Below are 23,890 nucleotides of genomic sequence, written 5' to 3' on the forward strand. Positions count from 1 at the left end.
TAGAGATGGGTAGCCTGAACTTTTAAACTCTCCAGGCCTCAGTTCCTCAGCTACAAAATGAGATCAGCAGTCCTTCTTCTGTTTCCCTCACAGCAATGTTGCCCATTTGTTGTTATTTAGTTCACTGATTTCCTTCATTTATTTGGAACATTTCTTTTCCTTTTTTTTTTTTTTTGGAGTCAGAGTCAGTCTGTCGCCCAGGTTGGGGTGCAGTGGCATAATCATGGCTCACTGAAGACTCAATGACCCAGGTTCAAGTGATCCTCCCAGCTCAGCCTCCTGAATAGCTGGGACTATAGTTATGCACTACCATACCTGGCTAATCTTTTTATTTTTTGTAGAGACAGGGTCTTCCTATGTTGCCCAGGCTGGTCTCAAACTTCTGGGCTCAAGCAATCCTCCCAATTCAGCCTCCCAAAGTGCTGGGATTACAGGCATGAGTCACCACACCTGGCCTACTTAGAACATTTCTTGAGGGCCAACTATGAATTGGTGCCAGTCTGGGGAGACCAACCATCCAGGTTTGTCCAGGACTGAGGAGTTCCCAGGATGCAGGAGTTGGCATGCTGAAACTGAGAGAGTCCTCAGCACACCAGGATGGTGAGTCACCATGTCTGTGCCAGGTAATGGGGATTTGAGCCTGAGGCTGGCCTGGTCCCTCTGGAAACTGGAAAGGTCCTGCCCACAGGAGGAGTGCCCCATGCAAGCTGTTGGCACTGGGAGCCGGGAGAAGGTGAGGTACCCTGGCAATGTGCCCCAGTCCCTTGGCTCCAGGCCCAAGCAGATTTGGTAAAGCAATCCTACCCATTGCCTGGCTGGGAAAGCTAAGGCTGGAAGATGGGCAGTAGTTTTCCCACAGTGATGGCCATGAGTCAGTGCCCAGGGGCAGAGTAGTCAATCCCACCTCCAGCCACCCACTCCCCATGTGAGCAAGCCACTTTACCTCTCAGAGCTGCCTCCCACCCTTACCTAGGGTTGGAGGGGGATGTGGCTGGGTGATCACCAAGCCTGGTAGTGACCTTCTGCTTCAGAAGGCCTTTCCAGGAACCCTCCACTTCACCAGGAATTCCCAGGGATACAGTCTTCCCTCCCCAAAGGTGCAGGTGCCTGCCAAGAACTTGCTCACTGCTCAGTTCTTGGCAATAGCTAGGTGAGGACTGCCAGAAAGCATCTAGAAAGATGGGCTTTCGAAATCATACAGAAGAAGCCTTAACCCCAGATAGTCACTGAATGTCTCTGAGCCTCATTTTCCTCATCTGTAGAATGGGAGCACAATATCACCTACCTCTCACTATCAGGCGAGTGAATGAGATTCTGAAGATGAGGAGAAAAACCAGATGCTCAGGACACGCCAGTCACCTTCCTGCTCCTCCATCTGTCCTGCACTCTGTGCCCCAGCTGGCCTGGCCTCAGCCTGATAGCCCCTTCATCTGCTCTCTGCCCTCTCCTCCATTCACTAACAAGCTTTCATTAGCTATCCACCATGTGCTGGTCTTTATAGGAACTCAGCTGAACAAGACTTTTTTTTTTTTTTTTTTTGAGATGGAGCCTAATATTTTGAAATATCCTCTTATCAGAGGAACAACTGATTCATATTTTTCAGGGTAAAGTTTTTTGTTTTGTTTTTGTTTTTTTTTGAGATGGAGCCTCACACTGTCGCCAGGGCTAGAGTACAATGGCACGATCTCGGCTCACTGCAATCTCCACCTCCTGGGTTCACACGATTCTCCTGCCTCAGCTCCCAAGTAGGTGGGATTACAGGTGCACACTACCACGCCGGCTAATTTTTTGAATTTTTAGTAGAGATGAGGTTTCACCATGTTGACCAGGCTGGTCTCGAACTTCTGACCTTGTGATCCACTCGCCTCAGCCTCCCAAAGTGCTGGGATTATAGGCGTGAGCCACCTCGCCTGGCCAGCAGGCAGATTTTTAAAAATAGAATCTCTGGCCAGGCCCAGTGGCTCAAGCCTATAATCCCAGCACTTTGGGAGGCAGAGGCAGGAGGATCTCTTGAAGCTGGGAGTTCGTCACCAGACTGCACAACAAAGAGAGACCTTGTCTCTGTTTAAAAAAAAAAAAAAAGAAAGAAATATCCTTTCCCTTTCTTATATGGAAAGTCAAGGCAACTTGGGGGAGGAGAAAGAGCAGCAGCGACCATGGCCCATGGGAAAATAGGAGACCAGCTCCCTCATACTGCCCCTTTCTTGGATTTTTACCCTCTTCCTGGATGCTCTTTCCCTTCACCTGCCATCCCTCATCATCACTAACCCTCCTCAGCACTCCCCACCGCTGCCACCCACTATTCCACAGCTCCTTCTATTCAGACATCCACCGGCAGGGAGGCCTGCCCTGGGTCCCCAGGCAGAATTAACTGTTCCTTCCCGCATGGATTCTGACCAAAGTGTGTCCTCCCCAGGGCCTCCACCTTTTTGTAGCTTGTGGAGTCTAGCTCATTGCTAGCTGCCATGAATATGGAGAGATGAGAATCAGAAGGGAAGGGGAGGGCCTGAGTCTCCATTCCAGTTTGGGAAGTTAACAAAAGAATCCCTTACCGCTCTGTGCCCAGGCTGTGACAATCCCTCCAGAAAGAGAAAAGGTGAGAGGAGAGGAAGTCTGCCAGAATAGGGTCCATTCTATATTCTTCCAGTGTCTTCCTGTCTCACCTCTTCCCCCTGTTTTACATCTTGAGGCTGGCTGTCAGCAGCCTGTCTCCATTGGCAGGAGGCTGCCAGAATGGGGGAGTTTCCGACTGGGATGCACACTTGAGGACATCAACTTTGCTAGGAGCAGTGGGTCTTCTTGAGGAAAGTTATTTCCTTGTGTGTGAGAGACTTGACCAGATGACCTTAAAGTCCTCCCAAAGGCAATCTTAGGATCCAGAAATGCTGAGATTTCTGCATCCTCATTTCCAGAATCTATGGCCTGAAATTGTTCTGTCCAACATGATAGCCATGAATTGAGCCGCTGACAGGTGGCTAATCAAAATTGCGGTGTATGGCTGAGTAAGGTGGCTCATGCCGGTAATCCCAGCACTTTGGGAGGCCGAGGTGGGCAGATCACCTGAGGTCAGCAGTTGGAGACCAGCCTGGGCAACATGGCGAAACCCTATCTTTACTAAAAAATGCAAAATTAGCCAGTTATGGTAGCACATACCTGTACTCCCAGCTACTTGAGAGGCTGAGGCAGGAGAATCACTTGAACCCAGGAGGCAGAGGTTGCAGTGAGCCAAGATCATGCCACTGTACTCCAGTCTGGGCAACAGGAATGAAACTCCATCTCAAAAAAAAAAATTAAATAAATTGTGATTTAAGTAAAAAATACACATCAAATTTCAAAGATCCAGTACAACAACTGTGAAATGTCTCATTAATAATTTTTATATTAATTACAGGTTGCAATGATATTATTTTGGACCTATTGGGTTAAATAAAATTTGTTATTAAAATTAACTTCAGGTGTTTCTCTTTACTTTCTTAAGTGTGGCTACTATAATATTTCCAATTTCATATGTGACTCATGCTTGTGTATATATATATATACGTTTTTTTTGAGACAGAGCCCAGGCTGGAGTGCAATGGTCTCACCTCCGCCTCCCAGGTTCAAACGATTTTCATGCCTCAGTCACTCAAGTAGCTGGAATGACAGGCATATATCACCACGCCTGGCTAATTTTTGTTTGTTTGTTTGTTTTGCTTTTTAGTAGGGACAGGCTTCCGCCATATTGTCTAGGCTGGTCTCAAACTCCTTAGGCTTAAGATCTGCCTGCGTCAGCATGGGAAATTGTTAGGATTACAAGCATGAGCCGCTGCACCTGGCCCACATTTATATTTCTGTTTCACAGCACTGTCACCCAAGTAAGCCAAGACTTCCCTGGGCACCTGTTAGCTTTAGGGGTGTGAGAGTATCATTCTCTTCGTAGGAGAGAAGCAGCAAATCCTTATAAGAAAGTCCTCCTCCCAAATAAAGACTACCCCAATTCTCCTCTTCTGCCTTAAGGCTAGTTGCTGGGGAGGTAAGGAACAGGATCCATCTTCTCATGCTATTCTCCCTCCTTCCACAAAGAAAACAGAATTCAGGCCAGGCACGGTGGCTCTAGTCTGTCTCTAATCCCAGCACTTTGGGAGGCTGTGGTGGGGGTATGATTTGAGGCCAGGAGTTTGAGTCCAGCCTGGTCAACAAAGTGAGACCCTCATCGCTACAAAAAAAAAAAAAAAAAAAAAAAAAAAAATTAGTGGGGCATGAGGGCTCTCTCCTCTAGTCCCAGCCACTCTTGAGACTAAGGGGAGAGGATCACTTGAGCCCAAAATTCGAAATTACAGTGAGCTATGACCATATTACTGCACTCCAGCCTGGGTGACAGAGGGAGACTCTGTCTCTAAAAAAAAATAAAAAGAGAGAACAGAATTCAGACAGGACTGGGAAATTCCTTCCTAGGCTTGGCTTCCAGCCCGGCAAGAGCCAGGCTGTCGCACCCAGAGGAAACCCCCAGCTGCCCCTTCCTGCCTGGCCCAACCCTGCCCCCAAAGTCTAAGCCATGCTAGGAGGCAGCTGAGGAACTACAGGAAGCGTCCTCCCAGCTACCCCATTCCATAGGCCCCAGCCAGAACAGCGCTAGGCTGGGCATTTAAGAGGGCACATGACTCTCCCCCCAGGGAATTTACACACCAGCCAAGGGGCAGGGCAAACCCACTGAGTAACTGGAGATGATCACATGGCAGCCTCCATCTGCTGGGAAACAACAGGCCTTTAATGAAATGTAGGTAGACGTAGGCCCTGTGTCTCCCTGCCCCACCTCCACCAATATTCTTTTCCTCATTTTGAGAAGGAAATGAAGATGGGGCACAGTGGTTGATAGCAAAGCCTTAGCACTCCTTCAAATATAAGTTTAAATCCCAGTTCAGCCAGTTGCTTGCTGTGTGACCTTGAATATTAACATCCCTGACTCTGAAGAAATTCCAACCATTGAATTGAAACTCTCTTTCCAGTGGTGTCCACCCACTGATCCTAGATTTGTTTTCTGAGGTCATCCAGAACCTTCCACTGCCATGGCCTAGTGAGAGTCGTTTAGAGGACTGAAGACAGTGCAACTAAGGGCCCCCAGAGACTTCCGTTTCTGGGTTAGCATTCCGGACATTTCATTGGAATGCCTCCATTCTGCCCACTCTCAATCCATTGGAACCCCCCAGGAACCCGATATGAGAGGCAGACCATTGTGGTCATTAAGTGCCTAGGTTCTGGAGTCAGACATCTGTGGTGTAAGTCCTGGCTGCATCTCTTTTTAGCTGTGTAGTCTTGGGCAAGTTACTTCACCTCTCTGGCTTGTTTTTGGTTTCCTCACTTCAAAGCAGAGACAATAATAGCTCTGATTGGATTGTTGTATTATGAGGATGAAGTCAGTTAACACTTGTTAAGCCTTAAAACAGTGCTTGGGATATAGTTTTGCTTGTATGTCATCTAGTGCGTGTGTTGTGATGAAGTGCTCTCCCCAGCCCATCACCAGTTGATTGGTCCAAAGGGATGCTTGACCTAAGCTGGGCCAATGAGTCTTTTCCCAGGGATTTTTAGATCTGAGATGCAGAGAAATGAATCAGTTTTTCTCCATTATCTTGAAGACACCAGCTATAAAACTCAATCTTTTTCTCTGCATCATGAAGAAAATCAATGTGCTATGAAAGAGAAGGAAGCTAATGTGCAGAAAAAAAAAAGACATGAGACAGGACAAGAGAGTCCTTGTTTCAGTTGCTCCTAAATACCAGCTCCATCCCGGCTCTTCCTAAAACTCCATTGTTTGCAACAGTGTTTGCTGTATAACAAGGACCTCAAATTGTTAGGGCTTAGGGCTTAAAGCAGGAATTGTTTATTAGCTCATGATACTATATGCTGCAGGTTGGCTGGGCTCAGCTGGGTGATTCTTCTGCTCACATATCCCGCTCATTCATGTAGTTGTAGTCAGCTGATGGCTTAGCCAGAGTTGGATGGTCCAGGGTGGCCTGAAGGTGACCTAGCATTTACTATCTGTCATGTTCTAGGTCCTATGGGAAATACAGAATAGAGAAAATTAATATTTACTGAGCTCCTACTTTGTGTTAGGCCAGTGATGGAAATTTTAGGTGCATTATTGCATTTAATCCTCCTAATCACCTATCACATAGCTGTTCTTAATATCACCCCCATTTTACAAATGCAGAAACTGAGATTCCAAGAGAAATAATTTGTCTAAAATTTCAAGACCCAGAGGGACAGAGTTAGAATTCAAGCACAGGACTCCTAAGTGTCTGCAGAGCTCAGGCTCTTGCACTGTACCATCCTGCCCTTCCCACACCAAAGAGTAAAACTTGGCTCTACCTATTTGCATAGTGTCTTAAAAACAAAAAACAAAAAACCTACCCTCATGCTGTTTAAAATGTGGCCAAATGGACTGAGTGGACCCAACATCCAATAGCGTCATATTCAGTGACATTTATTCAGTAAATATTCCCCTATACCTATTTTGTACTGGGCATCATGTTAACTATTAGGGGACAAGGAAATGACTCAGACACAGGATGCAGCCGCAGCAGTGTGGAGGAGGAAATGATTAATCCTGCTTGGTTTGGGCTCAGCATTGACTCGTTTATCAGCCTGACTCTTAAGGAATGGGTGACGCTGGTGAGGAAATGCAGTTCAGAGCATACTCCCCTTCCCACAGATATGCAAGAAGGTCTCTGAGTCCCAGTTATGTGGCAATCAGAGGTCAAGGTCATCATCTGGACAGGTTCAGTGGGTCACGCCTGTAATCCCAGCACTTTGGGAGGCCGAATAGGGAAGATTGCTTGAGGTCAGGAGTTCAAAATCAGCCTAGTCAATATAGTGAGATCCTGTATCTAATAATAATTTTGAAAAGAGAGGGAAAGAGGAAGGAGGAAAGATGAACAGGTCCCAGTCAATTACTCCACAGAGTCAGTCTCACATTGAGGCAAGAGGACCAGCCTTTTATACCCCTCACCAGTCTGTCCCCAGGACTGGCAAGGACTAGGGTCGGGGAGATGGGATGCTTCTATTAGGCTGAAGACAATTCTCAAGAGAAGGGGCAGCTGTGATTGTTAGTAGGCTACATCATGGCAGCTGGGAAAGGGGATCTGGACAGGGCAGCAACAGCACCCATTCTGGGGAGTCTCAGTGTACTTACACTGTAATCCACACAAACAACTTTATAGGTACAAGCCAACTCGCTTGTCTCTCTTTTATGTGTTTAAACACAATATTGGGGGCCGAGGCAGGAAGATTGCTTGAGCTCAGGAATTTGAGATCAGCTTGGACAACACAACAAGACCTCATCTCTGCTATTAAAAAAAAAAAGAAAAAGAAAGAATAAGGAAAGAGAAAGAGAGAAAGAAAAGAAAGAAGGAAGGAAGGAAGGAAGGAAGGAAGGAAGGAAGAAAAAGAAAAAGAAAGAAAGGGAAAGAAAAAGAAAGGAAGAAAGAAAAGCTAGGTGCGGTGGTGCATGCCTGTAGTCCCAGCTACTCCAGAGGCTGAGGTGGGAGGATGGCTTGAGCCCAGAAGTTCAAGGTTGCAACTTGTGCCATGGCATGTGATTGTGCCATTACTCCAGCCTGGGTGACAGAACAAGACCCTGTCTCAAAAAAAAAAAAAAAAAAAAAGGCAATATTAAATTATACACTTTTTATATAGTGCAAATACATGCTTTTTCCATATACTGCATATTATTATGTAGAGTATGTAAAAACATACCTATTACTATAAGGATTGAACTCACAAAAATGTAATAAGCTCCTTACTGAATTTTTGCTTTTTTGAGACAGAATCTTGCTGTGTCACCCAGTGGCATGATCTTGGCTCACTGCAGCCTCCATCTCCTGGGTTCAAGCAACTCTCCTGCCTCAGCCTCCCAAGTAGCTGGGACTACAGGCACACACCACTACATCAGGCTAATTTGTGTGTGTGTGTGTGTGTGTGTGTGTGTGTGTGTGTGTGTGTGTATTTTTAATAGAAATGGGGTTTCTCCATGTTGGCCAGGCTGGTCTCGAACTCCTGATCTCAAGTGATCCACCCACCTCAGCCTACCAAAGTGCTGAGATTATAGGCATGAGCCACCGCATCCAGCCTCCTTACTGAATTCCTAAGGACTGCATGTGACTTTTGCCTTACCTGCTGATTTTAGAACTTAATGCCCCTGCCTCCTTTACATGAGATTCCACTGCAGCTGGTTGAGCCCCTCCTGCCTTCCCTAATCTCCCTCTTCCACAAGGTCACAGGGTTTTGGTCCTGCTGGGACAGGCAGGCTGACCTCCTGGCTCTAGTGGCTTACCATCCCACCCGAGACACAACACACACTCGTGACTTGGCATCTCAGTGCCCTCATGATCTGACCCTTGCCTACCTGCCTGATGGTCAATGCTCAGCTCACCGCCACCCAGCCTCAGGGCCTTTATTCAGTTCTTCAAACCTACCAGCTTTTCCTACCCGAGCATTTGCACACACTGCTTTCTTTGCCCGAACATCTTCCTTCTGTTCTTGGCAGAGTTGGCTCCTCCTCTCCATCAGTTCAACATACTGTCCGTCACCTGTCAAGGAGGCCATCCCTGACGCCTCTTTCTAACATAAGTTTGCATCACCTTGCTTGTTTCCTTCCTAGCCCTTGACAGTTTGTAATTGTTTGGGTTTTTTTTCTACTGGGTTCTTGTCTCTCTTGTCACTAAATTGTAAGCTCCATGATAACACAGAGTGTCTGGTGCACAGAAGGAGCTCAGCAAGTGTTCTTTGAATAAATAAATAAATAAATGAATGAATGAATGAATGAATGAATGAACGAACGAATGAACGAGTTTGCCTCCATGCCCCAGAAAGTCACCTCAAATGCACTGGCAAAAGAGAAAGTTCCTATAGAAGGAGCATCCCTTTCCTGCTCAGAACACTTCTGCAGTCCCTCCCTACCCACAGAGGCAGGCTGACCACCACTTGCTCAAGCAGGCAAGTGTGGGGCATGAGTTTAAAAGACCCCAGTCCAAGTCCCACTCTTGCCACTTGCTAACGAGGCAACATTAACCAAATCAAGCCTCTCTGAAATCAATTCCTGTCTGTAAAATGGGAGAAACACCTCCTGCCATTTCTCCTGGGGTTGCAGTAAGACACAGAAATCTCTGCACAGATGATTTTCAATGTTCTAAGTCCTGAGTTCTGAGTCTTCACCCTTCAGAACTGATTTCTCCCTCTCTCGACATCCATGCCCATTTTTCCAGCCTCGCCCAGCTATTGGTACTTCCTGAACGCCACTCTGTACATTCACACCTTGATGCTTTCCCTCAAAAGCTGTCCTCTTTGTTTGGAAAGCCCATTTTCTGTCTTCTTCATCTGTCTAGATCCTGACCATCATGAAGTTCCCCTGCCTCTGGGCTCACTTTATCTTTGATGTCTGTTTTACACCAGGGAATGTCTCCCTCACTGCACTCTGAGCCCCTTCTCTGGGTCCAAACTGCTAATCCCATCACACACTGCACTGCTCCAGCTGGACCAGGACCCATGCTCAATGATGGTACTTCAAAGTGGAGGAAGACCCCCGCTCCACTTTCAAGAGGGCCACCATCTACTGGGATCAGAGAGCCCACAAGCACTTGACCACTTTTTGCAGGCTAGGAGAGCAGAGTGGTTAGGCACACTTGCATAGATGTCAGACATACCTGGCTTTCAATCTCAGAATGTGTGGAATAGAAACCTAACTAAAATGGCTTAATTAAATAGGGAGTGTTTTTCTCAAATAGTTAAGAAGACCAAGGTAGGTATCCAGGGCTGCTACAGAGTTTCCATTGTGCATGGAAGGTTCAGCCTTCAACTAGATTTCACTATGCCTTCCTTGGCATGGGCCATGAATTTTCTTCTCTGTACCTGTGTTCTCATTTGTAACATGGGAATAACAGTATCTTCCTTATAGGGTTGGTTTAAATATTAAATGAGTCAATGTAGATAAAAAGCTTAGAACCGTACCTGGCTTTATATTAAGTGCTCTATAGGCGTTAGCTGTTATTGTTACTATAATTCTTTGCTTATGCTGAAAAAAATGGCTACTGTCTTCTAGGCATCACATCCTCATCCCTGGCAGAAAAAGATGAAAGGCAAAGCACAAAAAGTGAGTGCTGGCTGAAACCATCTGTTGGTTTTTCCCTTCAATTGAGGGGAAATCAATGTAATATAAAATTAGCTATTTAAAAATGAACAATTCAGTGGCACTTAATACATTCACCATGTTTGTGCAACCACCAACTCTATCTAGTTCCCAAATTTTTTTTTTTTTTTTTGAGATGAAGTCTTGCTCTGTAGCCCAGGCTGGAGTGCAGTGGCACAATCTTGGTTCACTGCAACCTCCACCTCCCGGGTCCCAGTTCAAGCAATTCTACCTCAGTCTCCCAAGTAGCTGGGATTATAGGCACAAGCCACCATGCCTGGATAATTTTTGTATTTTTTAGTAGAAATGGGTTTCACCATGTTGGCCAGTCTGGTCTTGAACTCCTGACCTCGTGATCCACCCGCCTCAGCCTCCCAAAGTGCTGGGATTACAGGGGTGAGCCACCGTGCCCGGCCTTCAAACATTTTTATCACCCCTAAAGGAGCCCTTGTATGTATTAAGCAGTTGCTTCCCATTCGCCCTTCCTCCCAGCACATGGTAACCACCAGTCTGCATTCTGTCTCTGTGAGTTTACTCATTGTAGATAATTCCTATTTTTGTTTTGGAGACAGAGTCTCACTCTGTTGCCCACGCTGGCATGCAGTGGCATGGTCTTAGCTCACTGCAACCCCCACCTCCTGGGTCCAAGCGATTCTCCTGCCTCAGCCTCCTGAGTAGTTGGGATTACAGGTGCCTGCCACCATGCCCAGCTAATTTTTGTATTTTTAATAGAGATGAGATTTCACCATGTTGTCCAGGCTGGTCTTGAACTCCTGACATTGTGATCCACCTGTCTCAGCCTCCCAAAGAGCTGGGATTGCAGGTGTGACAAATTCCATTTGTTTTTAAAAAGCTTTCCAGGAAGTCCCACCCAGCCTTTTCTACTCATAGCTCTTGTCCAGGAATGTGTCTGATTTTTGTCTGGGCACATTGATACCCTAAACAAAATCAGCATCTGTCACTCTACATTTTTTTTTTTCCCCTGAGACAGAGTCTTGCTCTGTCACCCAGTCTGGAGAGCAGTGGCACAATCATGGCTCACCATAGCTTCAACCTTCTGGGCACAAGCAATCCTCCTGCCTTGGCCTCTCAAAGCACTGGGATTACAAGTGCGATTCACCAGGCCCAGCCTAACTTACTTATTTATTATGTTTAATTGTTTATCTCTCAACCATCAGAATGTCAACTCCGCACTAGCAGGGAGCTTCACCTGTTTCATTTAGACACCTAGACCAGTGCCTGATTCATACTGTATTTCATTAATATGAGATCTTATCAATTTTAAAAGATTCTTTTTTTTTTTTTTTTTTTTTTTTTTTTTTTTAAAAACAGGATGTGGCTCTGTTGCCCAGGCTGGAGTGCAGTGGCATGATCTCATCTCACTGCAACCTCCACCTCCTGGGCTCAAGCCATCCTCCCACCTCAGCCTCTCAAGTAGCTATGACTACAGACAGATGCCACCACGCCCAGCTAATTTTTAAATTTTTTGTAGAGACAGCATTTCTCCATGTTGCCCAGGCTGTTCTCCAACTCCTGAGCTAAAACAATCCACTCACCTGGGCCTCCCAAAATACTGGGATTATAGGCATAAGCCACCATGCCTGGCCTAAAAGATTCTTATGTTGGAAAAGTTAAAGTGTGAAAAAAGATTTTTGTGTCTTAGAATCAATAGAATCTGGTTGTAGGTTCTCTAAGCATTAAAATGTGGAATGAAGCAAAGCACAGTGGCTCATGCCTATAATCCTAGTGTTTTGGGAGGCCAAGGCTGGAAGATTGCTTGAGCCCAGGAGGTCAAGGCTGCGGTGAGCTATTACTGTGCCACTGCACTCCAGCCTGGGCAACACAGTGAGACCCTGCCTCTAAAACAAAACAAAACAAAAAGTTACTTAGTATGTTAGTCAATGATAAATGCTGAGAAAAAAATAGAAAATATAGCAAGGTAAGGCCCATTTGGGGGATGGAACAGAGGCAGGTTGCTATATTAATACACAGTCAATCAGTATCTGTGGGTTTTGCATCTGTGAATTCAACCAATCTCGAGTTGAAAAAAAAATTGTTTTAACTTGTGTCTAGGCCAGGGGCAGTGGCTCATGCCTGTAATCTCAGAACTTTGGGAAGCCAAGTTGGGAGGATCTTTGAGCCCAGGAGCTCAAGACCAGCCTGGGCAACATAGTAAGACCACATCTCTAAAACAAAGAAAAAATAATTAGCCAGGCATGGTGGTATATGCCTGTAGCCCCAGCTACTCGGAAGCCTGAGGTGGGAGGATCACTTGAGCCTGGAAGGTTGAGGCTGCAGTGAGCTGTGGTCATACCACTGCACTTCAGCCTGGGTGACAGAGCAAAACCCTGTCCAAAAAAAATTATATCTGTACTGAACATGTACAGACTTTTTCCTCTTGTCACTATTCCCTAAACAGTAGAGTATAACAGCTATTTACATAGCATTTACAATGTATTCAATATAAGTACTCTAGAGATGATTTAAGGAATACCAAAGGATAATGCATAGGTTATATGCAAATACCACATCATTTTATATTGAGAACTTGAGCAAATGAGGACTTTTGTATCTATAGGGAGTCCTAAAACCAATCCCCCATGGATACCAAGGGAGAACTATCTATTGCTGTGTGACAAATTACCCCAACACTGAGCAGTTTAAAATAGCATACACTTAGTATGTCAGTTTCTGTGGGTCAGGAATCCAGGAGTACCTTAGCTAGGTCATTCTGGCTCAGGGTTTCTCCTGAGTTTGCAAACGAGATGTTGGCTGGGGCTGTAGTCATCTGAAAGCTTGACTGGGGCTGGAGGAGCTGCTTCCAAGATGGCTCACACATACAGCCATTGGCAAAAGGCCTTAATTCCTCACTGACTAATGGCAAGAAGCCTCAGTTCTTTGTCATGTGGGCCTTCCCACAGGGCTGCTTGAGTGTCCTCATGTCCTCACAATATGTCAGCTAACTTTCCCCAGGGGAAGTGATTCCAGAGTGAGAGCAAGGAGGAACCCACAATATCATTTATGACCTAGTCTTGGAAATGACACCATCACTTCTTCTGTATTCTCTTAGCTGGAAGTGAATCACTATGTTTATCTCACATTCAAGGAGAGGGGAATTTAAGGGAGAAGTATCAAAAAATTTGTGAACATATTTGAAAACCACTATAATTAAATAGGGTGCTCAGCATAAGAGAAAGGTAATATTTGGCCAAGCAGATATGGAAGGCTCTTTCCTCTGTCTAGAATGCTGTCCTACTCACCTCCATGTCTGCTTGGCCAATTCCTTCACCTCCTTCAAGGCTTTGCTCAAATATTACCAAACCACTCTGTATAAAAAAGCAAGTCAACCCCATGCCCATCACTTGATCTCCCTTTCCCTCACAAACCTATTTCTTATGCTGATATTATTGGGCAGGAGTACAATGCAGGTAAAGGGGAAAAGAAAGTGCCCCCTGAGAGGCAACTAGCAGAGCTGCCACAAGCCTGTCCTCCATCACTAGCTGTGTGGCTCTGTGTTCACTTTCCTTTCTGAGTCCCAGTTTCCTCCTCTGTGTAATGGGAATGATAATAGTAACTATTTACAGGTTTATTATGAGAATTAAATAAGACAATATCTGTAAAGCATCCAGCCCATATCTGTTATACTATATTCAGTAAATGTTAACTAATATTATTCTTGTTACAATCAGGCGCTGTAGCCTCCATCTTTTTTTATTTATTATTTATTTTTTTGAGACTGGGTCTCCCTTTGTCACCCAGGCTGGAGTGTAGTGGTGTAATCATGGCTCACTCCTGGGCTCAAGTCATCCTCTCGCCCCAGCTTCTCCAGTAGCTGGGACTCCAGGCATGAGCCACTGCATCCAACCTGTAGCTTCATTCTTTTCAGCTGAGCATCAGGCACAATGGTGCAGATCATCAGCTGGGGTCTCTTTGAGGACATGGCCCTTGGGGGATGTGGTATAAATATCTCCCCTCCTCTGCAACATAGCGAAAAAGCAGCAGAGGAGACAAAGTCTGCCTGCCAGTCAGCCCAGACCTCAGCATCAGAGAAGCCACCAGGTTTGAGCACAAGTCTGCTAAGCTGGCTGGGGTGGGGGTGGGAGGCAGGAATCGTGGTCAGCTATGGACCAAGAAACCAGCTCAGACGTTCGAGAATGAGGTCCTCCCCACACCCTCTCCTGAGCCCTCCAGTCTCAGTCAATTTCTAGACAGTATTTGCTGAGACCTGTCTGAGCCTCGTCCCTTGCTGAGTACTGGAAATGCGGCAGTCAGCAAGAGCAAAACCCAAGAGGTATCAAATCAATTGTCCACACCAGCCAGAACCTGAGGTCCTTGAGGGAGATAAAATCACCTGGGGTGGATCCTCCGGTGCATCCTCAGAAAGGGCATTGGACACAGGGAAGGAGAGGAAAGGACTGCACCCTCACCCAGCAGCACAAAATGGACCTCAGGGCCCAATGCCTTTTGCTGGTCAATGCCCACCTGGGCCAAGAACTACTGTGGTCCTGTCTACTCGTGCTTGTAAAGGTGTGGCTTAGGCTAAAAGCAGCTTAGGCAGTGTGAAAGACTCCGCTCCAAGGGCTACAAATGTTGCTTCCACTCCTGATTCCACCGCACACATGCCACTCATACATGCTCCACATACACTCCTCAGCAATTCCAACCATTTTCTGGATCTCACTTTCCTTCTCTGTCAAAAAGTCTTTGCTCTAATATAAGAACGCAAAGGATAAGGTTACTTACGATAAGGGTAGTCAGGTTTTTTGTTTGTTTGTTTGTTTGAGATGGAGTCTCTCTCTGTTGCCCAGGCTGGAGTGCAATGGTGCCATCTTGGCTCACTGCAACCTCTGCCTCCCAGGTTCAAGCAATTCTCCTGCCTCAGCCTCCTGAGTAGCTGGGATTACAGGCACACACCACTGTGCCTGGCTAATTTTTGTATTTTTAGTAGAGACAGGGTTTCACCATAATTGGTCAGGCTGGTCTCGAACTCCTGACCTGATGATCTGCCTGCCTCAGCTTCCCAAAGTGCTGGGATTATAGGCATGAGCCACAAGGATAGCAAGTTTTTCTGTGCCTAATGCATTCATTCAATAAATACTAAGTCCCTACCATGTGTCAAGCACTGTTCTGATGCCTTGGAGACTGTGCAGAGGAAAACAATCAATGCCTGTGCTCTCTGGGAGCTGACCCAGTGGTGGGAAATCATTCTCTGAAATACAGTCACGAGTCACTTAACAATGTGGATATGTTCTGAGAAACATGTTGTCCGGTGATTTTATCATTGTGCAAATATCATGGAGTGTGCTTCACAAACCCAGATGGCACAGTCTGCTATGCACCTAGGCTATATGGTATGACCTTTTGTTCCTAGGCTACAAACCTGTACGACTTGCTGCTGGGCTGAACATCGTGGGCAACCCTAACACAATGGTAAATATTCATGTACTGTACATAGAAAAGGTACGGTAAAAATATGATATAAAATACAGTATAAGCCAGGCACAGTGGCTCACTCCTGCAATCCTAACACTTTAGGAGGCCAAGGCAGGTGGATCACTTGAGGTCAGGAGTTTGAGACCAGCCTGGCCAACATGGTGAAACCCTGTCTCTACAAAAAATGCAAAAATTAGTTGGGCGTGATGGCAGGCGCCTGTAATCCCAGCTACTCAAGAGGCTGAGGCTTAAGAATCACTTGAACCCAGGAAGTGGAGATTGCAGTGAGCTGAGATCGTGCCATTGTTCTCCGGCCTGGACAGCAGAGCGAGACTGCGACTCAAAAAAAAAAAAAAAAACAAAAGAAAGAAAAAAGAAAAAAAAAACAACAGTGTAAAAGATAACAGGGAAACTGGTACACCTATATAGGGCACTGCTACAAATGGAGCTTGCAGGACTCGAGGTTGCTCTGGGTTAGTGAGTGAGTGAGTAATGAGTGAACATGAAGGCCTAGGACATTACTGTACATTACTATAGACTTTATAAGATACACTAAATTTATAAAAAATATTTCTTTCTTTTTTTTCTTTTTGAGACAGAGTTTTGCTCTTATTGCCCAGGCTGGTGTGCAATGGTGTGATCTCAACTCACTGCAACCTCCACTTCCCAAGTTCAAGCAATTCTCCTGCCACAATCTCCTGAGTAGCTGGGATTAAAGGCACCCTCCACCATGCCCGGCTAATTTTGTATTTTTAGTAGAGACGGGGTTTCTCCATGTTGGTCAGGCTGGTCTCAAACTCCCGACCTCAGGTGATCCACCTGCCTTGGCCTCCCAAAGTGGACTTATTTCTTTAATAATAAATTAGCCTTAGCTTACTGTAACATTATATAGTTTTTGTTGTTGTTGTTGTTGTTTGTTTTGTTTTGTTTTGTTTTTTTGAGATGGAGTCTGTCACCCAGGCTGGAGTACAGTGGCATGATCTCGGCTCGCTTCAACCTCTGCCTTCCGAAAGCAATTCTTCTGCCTCCTTCTCCTGAGTAGCTGGGACTACAGACACGTGCCACCACACCCGGCTAATTTTTGTATTTTTAGTAAAGACAGGGTTTCACCATATTGGCCAGGCTGGTCTCAAACTCCTGACCGTGCGATCCGCCTGCTTCAGCATCCCAAAGTGCTGGGGTTACAGGCATGAGCCACCGTGCTCGGCCTGTTATATACTTTTTAAAACTTTTTTTTTTTTTGAGACGGAGTTTCACTCATGTTACCCAGGCTGGAGTGCAATGGCGCGATCTCGGCTCACCGCAACCTCCGCCTCCTGGGTTCAGGCACTTCTCCTGCCTCAGCCTCCTGAGTAGCTGGGATTACAGGCACGCACCACCATGCCCAGCTAATGTTTTGTATTTTTAGTAGAGACGGGGTTTCACCATGTTGACCAGGATGGTCTCGATCTCTTGACCTCGTGATCCACCCGCCTCGGCCTCCCAAAGTGCTGGGATTACAGGCTTGAGCCACCGCGCCCGGCTTTAAAACTTTTAAGCTCTCTTGCAATAGCACTTAGCTTAAAACACAAACACGTTGTGCAGCTTTTCCTTCTTTCTATTTATTTTTTGAGACAGAGTCTTGCCCTGTTGCCTAGGCTGGAGTGCAGTGGTGCCATCTTGGCTTACTGCAACCTCTGACTCCTGAGTTCAAACGATTCTCCTGTCTCAGCCTCCCAAGTAGCTGGGATTACATGCTTGTGCCAACATGCCTGGCTAATTTTTTGTATTTTCAGTAGAGACGAGGTTTCACCATGTTGGCCAGGCTGGTCTTGAACTCCTGACCTCAGGTGATCTCTGCCCACCTGGGCCTCCCAAAGTGCTGGGACTACAGACATGAGCCACCTTGCCCGGCCCTCTTTTTTTTGAAGACGGGGTCTCACTCTGTCACCCAGGCTGGAGTGCTGTGGCACAATCATGGCTCACTGCAGCCTTGACCTCTGAGGCTCAGGTGAACCTCCCACCTTAACCTCCCAAGTAGCTGAAACTACAGGTGCATACCACCATGTTCAGCTAATTTTTTTATTATTGGTAGATACAAGGTTCTTGCTATGTTGCCCAGGCTAGTTTCAAACACCTGGGCTCAAGTGATCCTTCTGCGTCAGCCTCTCAAAGTGTTGGGATTACTGGCATGAGCCACCACACCTAGCCCATTTTATTTCTTTATATCCTTATCCTGTAAGTTTTTTCTATTTTCAAAATTTTGTTGTTGTTGTTAAAAACTAAGACACAAACACACACATTAGCCTGGGCCTACCCAGGGTCAGGATCATCAGCCTCACTGTCTTCCACCTCCACACCTTGGCCCACTGGAAGGTCTTCAGAGCCCATAACATGCACACAGCTGTCATCTCCTGTGATAACAGTGTCTTCTGCAATACTTCCTAAAGGACCTGCCTGAGGCTGTTTTACAGTTAACTTTTTTTATTAAATAGCAGGAGTATACTCTAAAATAACAATAAAACATACCATAAATACATAAACATAGTTGTTTATCATCATTATCAAGTGTACTGTACATAATTGTATGTGCAATATTTTTTTTGAGACAGAGTCTAGCTCTGTCGCCCAAGCTGGAATGCAGTGGTGCAAACTCAGCCCACTGCAGTTCCCGGGTTCAAGTGATTCTCCTGCCTCAGCCTCCAGAGTAGTTGGGATTACAGGCGCCCACCATCACACTCAGCTAATTTTTGCAATTTAGTAGAGACGTGGTTTTGCCATGTTGGCCAGGCTGGTCTCAATCTCCTGACCTCAGGTGATCCACCCATCTCAGCCTCTCAAAGTGCTGGGATTACAGGCTTGCCTCCACGCCTGGCCTGTGCTATACTTTAATGTGACTGGCAGTGCAGTAGGTTTGTTTACACCAGCATCACCACAAACACATAATGTGTTGCATTATGACTTTAGGATGGATACAAGGTCACTAGGTGATAGGAACTGGTCAGCTCCATTGTAATCTTATAGGACCATTGTCTTGACCCAAATGTAATGCAGTGCATGACTATATGGTGGTAGGTGCTAAGGAGAGAAATAAAACAGAGTTAGGGGACAGAGAGGATAGAGGGTGGTCAGGGAAGGTCTTGTGGCTGTCTGAGGGAAGAGCATTCCAGGCAGAGGGCACAGCAAAAGTCTTGAGGGGACAATGTGCTTGGGGCATCCAAGGAGCCTGGAGGAAGTCGTTTATGGAAACTCTAGAAACAAATGAGGTCCAACCATAGGAAGGCTTTCAGAGCAAAAGCCAGATCCTGTCACTCCTCGGCCAAAGTCCTTGCAAGACCCCATGCAGTTGGCCTCCCTCCTACCCTCCCAGCTCCGCTGTGCTCTGTCCACACTCCCTCAGGGCTGTGGCTCATTCCTGCCTAAGGCTTTCCCCTAACTCAGAGGGCCTCAACCAGAATCACCTGCAGGGCTTACTAAAACACAGATGCTGAGCTCCATTTCTGATATAGAAACTAATTTGTGTCTGGAGCGGGACCCTAGATGTGTATTTCTAATGGGGTCCCTGGTAATGCTGACACTTTGGGACTTGTTGCTACAGTTTTAGAAGTGCTGCTCCAGCGTTCCCTCTGCTGATACTGCTTTTTTTTTTTTTTTTTTTTTTTTTTTTTTTCTTTTTTTTTTTTTCTTTCTTTTTTTTTTTTTTTTTTTTTTTTTGAGACAGAGTCTCACTCTCATCCAGGCTGGAGTGCAATGACTCGATCTCAGCTCAGTGCAACCTCTGCTGCCTGGGTTCAAGCAATTCTCCTGTCTCAGCCTCCGGAGTAGCTGGGGTTATAGGTGCACACCACCACGCCCAGCTAATTTTTGTGTTTTTAGTAGAGATGGGTTTTCACTATATTGGTCTATTCTTCAGGCTGGTCTCAAACTCCTGACCTCAGGTGATCCTCTCGCCTCGGCCTCCCAAAGTGCTAAGATTACAGGTGTGAGCCACCGTGCCCAGCCTTTTTTCTTTTTTTTAAATAGAGTCTCACTTTGTCACCCAGGCTGGAGTGCAATGGTGCCATCTTGCCTCACTGCAACCTCTGCCTCCTGGGTTCTGGCGATTCTTCTGCCTCAGCCTCCTCAGTAGCTAGGAGCCAGGTGCGCACTACCACACCTGGCTAATTTTTGTATTTTTTTTGTACAGACGGGTTTCACTCTGTTGGCCAGGCTGGTCTCAAACTCCTGGAATCAAGTGACTCATCCACTTCAGCCTCCCAAAGTGCTGGGATTATAGGCGTGAGCCACCATGCCCAGCCCACTTTTGCCCCAAATACCCCATTTCTTTCAAGTCTCTGCTCAAACCCTGAGGTCTCAATGGGGCTTAGGCTGGCCATCCTTTGCAATACTGCAACCTTCCCCCCTCCACCCCTGCATCCAACATCTTTCCAACTCTATTTTTCCTTTTTTCTCCCCTTTTTCTTTCTCTTTCTTTCTTTTTCTCTTTTCTTTCGTTCTTTCATTCTTTCTTCCTTTCTTTCCTTCTTTCTTTTTCTTTCCTTTTGTCTTTCTTTTCCTTCCTTCCTTCCTCCCTCCCTCCCTCCCTTCCTTCCTCTCTCTCTCTGTCTCTCTCTCTCTTTCCTTGGCTCAAGTGATTCTCCCACCTCAACCTCCCGAGTAGCAGGGACTACAAGTGCACACCACTCCCAGCTAATTTTTTATTTTTGCAGAGACAGAGGTCTCGAACTCCTAAGCTCAAGGGATCTGCTTGCCTCGGCCTCCCAAAGTGCTGGGATTACAAGCGTGAGCCACCTATCTGGCCTACTTGTTCATTTTTTGAGACAGGATCTCTGCCACCCAGGCTGAAATGCAGTGGCCCCATCATGGCTCACTGCAGCCTCCATCTCCAGGGCTAAGGTAATCCTCCTACTTCAGCCTCCTGGGTAGCTCAGACTACAGGTACCTGTCACCATGCCCAACTAATTTTTTGTAGGGACAGGGTCTCACTATGTTTCCCAGGCTGGTCTTGAACTCCTGAACTCAAGCAATCCTCTCACTTCCGCCTCCCAAAGTGCTGGGATTACAGGTGTGAGCCACCATGCCCAGCCCAGAGTGACTTTTGAAAATACAGATTCTTATGATTTAAAAATATCCTCGGAGAGTCTGTGTCAGGAAGTTAGGGTGGGACAGAGATTCTTTCTCAAAACCCCCACTCACCCACCCCTTACCCCTGACATCTCCAGATAAGTGAGGTATGGCCAGGTTTAGGAATTTCTGTGAGAAGCCTTACCTGTAGAGAAAGCTTCAGGGGAATAAATTCCAGGGTGTAGCTTCTACACTTTGCAAAAATGTGGCCACACCAATGATCATTTATCACTTCCCACAAGCTCTCAGGTTGACTAGGAAAGATCACCATCTCCCTTTCACAGAGCAGAAAGCTGAGGCCCTGGGGAATCAAGTGACACTGCCCGCTCAACACTCAACAGTCACAGCCCGTTGGTAGTGGAGGTCACACCTCTGTGGGTGGCAGAGATATGATTAGAACTTGGGCCTCTGGCTGGGTGCAGTGGCTCATGCCTGTAATCCCAACTCTTTGGAAGGCTGAGGTGGCAGGATCACTTGAGGCCAGGGATTTGAGATCCGCCTGAGACCCTCCTCACCCCCTGCTGCCCCATCTCTATTTAAAAAAAAAATAAGAAGAAAGAGGAAAAAATAGACCTCGGGCCTCTGAACTCTCACTCTAGGGCTCTCCCCTCTATGTCAACTGGATAAACTCAAGTTCCAGGAAGTCCCAAGGACGCCACGGCGGGGAGGAAGATCAGAGAAGGGGGAGTGTGTGTGTCAATGCGTAGAGGGCAAGGTCTGGGAGGCTGTCTCCTGGCCACGGGAAAGACTCCAGTTGCCCTAAGGCCTTGGAAAACACACGGCATTCACACGCTAACTCTGGCTGCCTGTGACCTCGGGACAGCCACTCTCTCTTTGTGTGCCTCTCCTTATCACCAAAATAGGGCTGATAATCCATGCCCTTCCCCCAACAAAATACTTGTAGAATGTAAAGCATTCTAAAAGCCCAAGTTATTATTGCTGTTATCAAGGGAAGGCCCTTCGGGACAGGATTTAAACAGCCTTTCATTCATCTGAGGGACACTTTTGAGCATCTACTACTGCCAGGCACTGTGCTGGGCACTGTATGCACATGCCCTCACTTACCCCTCACAAAGAGAGAGTGCTGCTGTCCTTCACCTTTTACAGATGAAGAAACTGAGGCTCAGCTGAGAGATGCAATTCATTCCAGCATTAGTTCATTCACTCAGCTTTTACTAAAAGCCTGCTCTGGGCCAGGCTCTGGGCCAAGTGCTGAGAAGAAGAAGCTGAACAAGTCCTTCAGGAGACATGCCCATAAATTACTTTAATAACAACTCAGTACATGCTTCAACAGACAAGGTGCGGTGGGAAGGAAAGGTGGAGCAACAGGCTCTCCTGGGGGTTATGGAGATGGACAGCTGACCTCCTGCAAGGACCCTGCACCACTAAGGTGCATGCACCCTGTGTAGCTGCGCAATCACAAAGGCTGGACTGGAGTCTCACTTGGATTAAGACCAGGAAGCCTCTTCCGCCACTGAGCCTTGGTCTCTATCTGGAAAGTTAACAGGTTGTGTGGGCCTGACATCCTGAAGCTCTTCGAGGGCCTAAACCTCTGGCCCGCCCACCCCGCCTTCTGGTCAGTTCAAGCTCGACCCCAGCCAAGCCTCGACTCCGAAGCCCAGAAGGCCACACCGAATCCCTCTCAAAGTGCCAAACACCCCGCCCCGGGGCAGTGCTCAGAGCCTGGGGCGGGGGCGGGGATCCAGCGGGGACGGGGCCAAATCCTAGAAGCAGGCGTACGCGGCCCGCCCAGAAGCGTCTCGCCCAGCCAATGAGCGTCCGAGGGCGGGGAAGCCCCGCCTCTGGTTATAAGAATATGCCGAGCCCGGGGACGCGGCGCAGAGGTTTGGGAGAGCTGCCTCGTGAGGGTCTTTGCGACTCGTAGCTGCGACCGCGGGGTGCGCTGGAGTGGGCTGGGCCGCGGCGCGAGTTCGGCTCGGTTTTCCTCCGCCCAGCCAAGCTGCGGGGATCGCACGGTGCCTGGGTCTCCCGCCGCAGAGGAGCCGCTGGCCCGGGCCGGGGGAGCCGGCGCTGACCACCGCGTGCTGTCCCCGCAGGCAGCCGGCCCGCCGCCATGGCCGACCACCTGATGCTCGCCGAGGGCTACCGCCTGGTGCAGAGGCCGCCGTCCGCCGCGGCCGCCCTCGGCCCTCACGCACTCAGGACTCTACCGCCGTACGCGGGCCCAGGCCTGGACAGCGGGCTGAGGCCGCGGGGCCCTCCGCTGGGGCCTCTGCTGGGGCCGCCTCCGCCGCCCCCCCAACCCGGGGCCCTGGCGTACGGGGCCTTCGGGCAGCCGTCCGCCTTCCAGCCCTTTTCGGCCGTGCCTCCGCCGGCCGCGGGCAGCGCGCACCTGCAGCCTGTGGCAACGCTGTGCCCCCGCGCGGCCGCGCCCCCCAGCGCTCCGGGAGGCTCCTCGGGCCCGCAGCCAGCGTCCAGCGCCTCGGCCCCGCCGCCGCCCGCGCACGCCCTGGGCGGCATGGACGCAGAACTCATCGACGAGGAGGCGCTGACGTCGCTGGAGCTGGAGCTCGGGCTGCACCGCGTGCGCGAGCTGCCTGAGCTCTCCCTGGGCCAGAGCGAGTTCGACTGCTTCTGGGACTTGGGATCCGCGCCGCCCGCCGGCTCCGTAAGCTGCTGAACGCAGCCGGGGCCCGACTGCCCGCCAGACACCCCACCCAGCGACTGCGCCCCGCGTGCGCTCTCCGCGACGGTGGAGGCGGCGGCTATGTGCGCGGTGCCCAGCGCCGAGCTAGGACCCTGGCGTTCCTCCAGGTCCTGCCTGCTGCAGGAGGACAGTTTGGCTTCACTTCTCTGACCCCAGCCTCTGCCGTCCAGTGAAGGAGACTGGACCAGCTTCAGCTTTCGGGCTCCGGTTCTTGGATCGTGTCCTCTACCCCTCGCCTCCGTCTCCCCTCAATCTGAGCCATTGCAGGCCTCTGCCTGCTGTCCCCTCTCTCCTGGGGATCAGGTTCCCAGAGCCACCATCTCCTGAGCTCCCACCCTGCTGCCTGGACCCTGCGGTTACTGGGCCTCCCACCTCAAGGAGGGGCAGTTTGTAGAGCCTGAACCCGTGGAGCAGTGCTCTATGTGGACTCCAAAACCAAAATAAAACTGGGTCACTTTACAGTCTTGCCGTTTTCATTTCCTTATCATCCTGAGTCCTGACTATGTTTAGCTTCCAAAGTCCCAAGT

General features: G+C 48.1%; 1 protein-coding gene and 1 long non-coding RNA gene across 2 annotated transcripts; one reads left to right on the plus strand and one right to left on the minus strand.

Moving 5' to 3' along the window:
* Positions 1–5,834: 5,834 nt before the first annotated feature.
* On the minus strand, positions 5,835–21,064 carry LOC108313408. The gene is made up of 2 exons (XR_001829077.2): positions 20,841–21,064; positions 5,835–6,032 (listed from the first exon to the last, which is right to left on the minus strand). It is a non-coding gene; the product is annotated as an uncharacterized LOC108313408 (long non-coding RNA).
* A 1,467-nt stretch (positions 21,065–22,531) lies between these two features.
* CITED4 (Cbp/p300 interacting transactivator with Glu/Asp rich carboxy-terminal domain 4) lies at positions 22,532–23,824 on the plus strand. The gene has a single exon (XM_017541806.2). The coding sequence runs from the start codon at positions 22,770–22,772 to the stop codon at positions 23,334–23,336; it is 567 nt and encodes a 188-aa protein (XP_017397295.1). The 5' UTR covers positions 22,532–22,769; the 3' UTR covers positions 23,337–23,824.
* The last annotated feature ends 66 nt before the right edge of the window (positions 23,825–23,890 follow it).

Source organism: Cebus imitator, unplaced genomic scaffold (genome assembly GCF_001604975.1).
Source record: "Cebus imitator isolate Cc_AM_T3 unplaced genomic scaffold, Cebus_imitator-1.0 Scaffold136, whole genome shotgun sequence".
NCBI lineage: Eukaryota > Metazoa > Chordata > Mammalia > Primates > Cebidae > Cebus > Cebus imitator.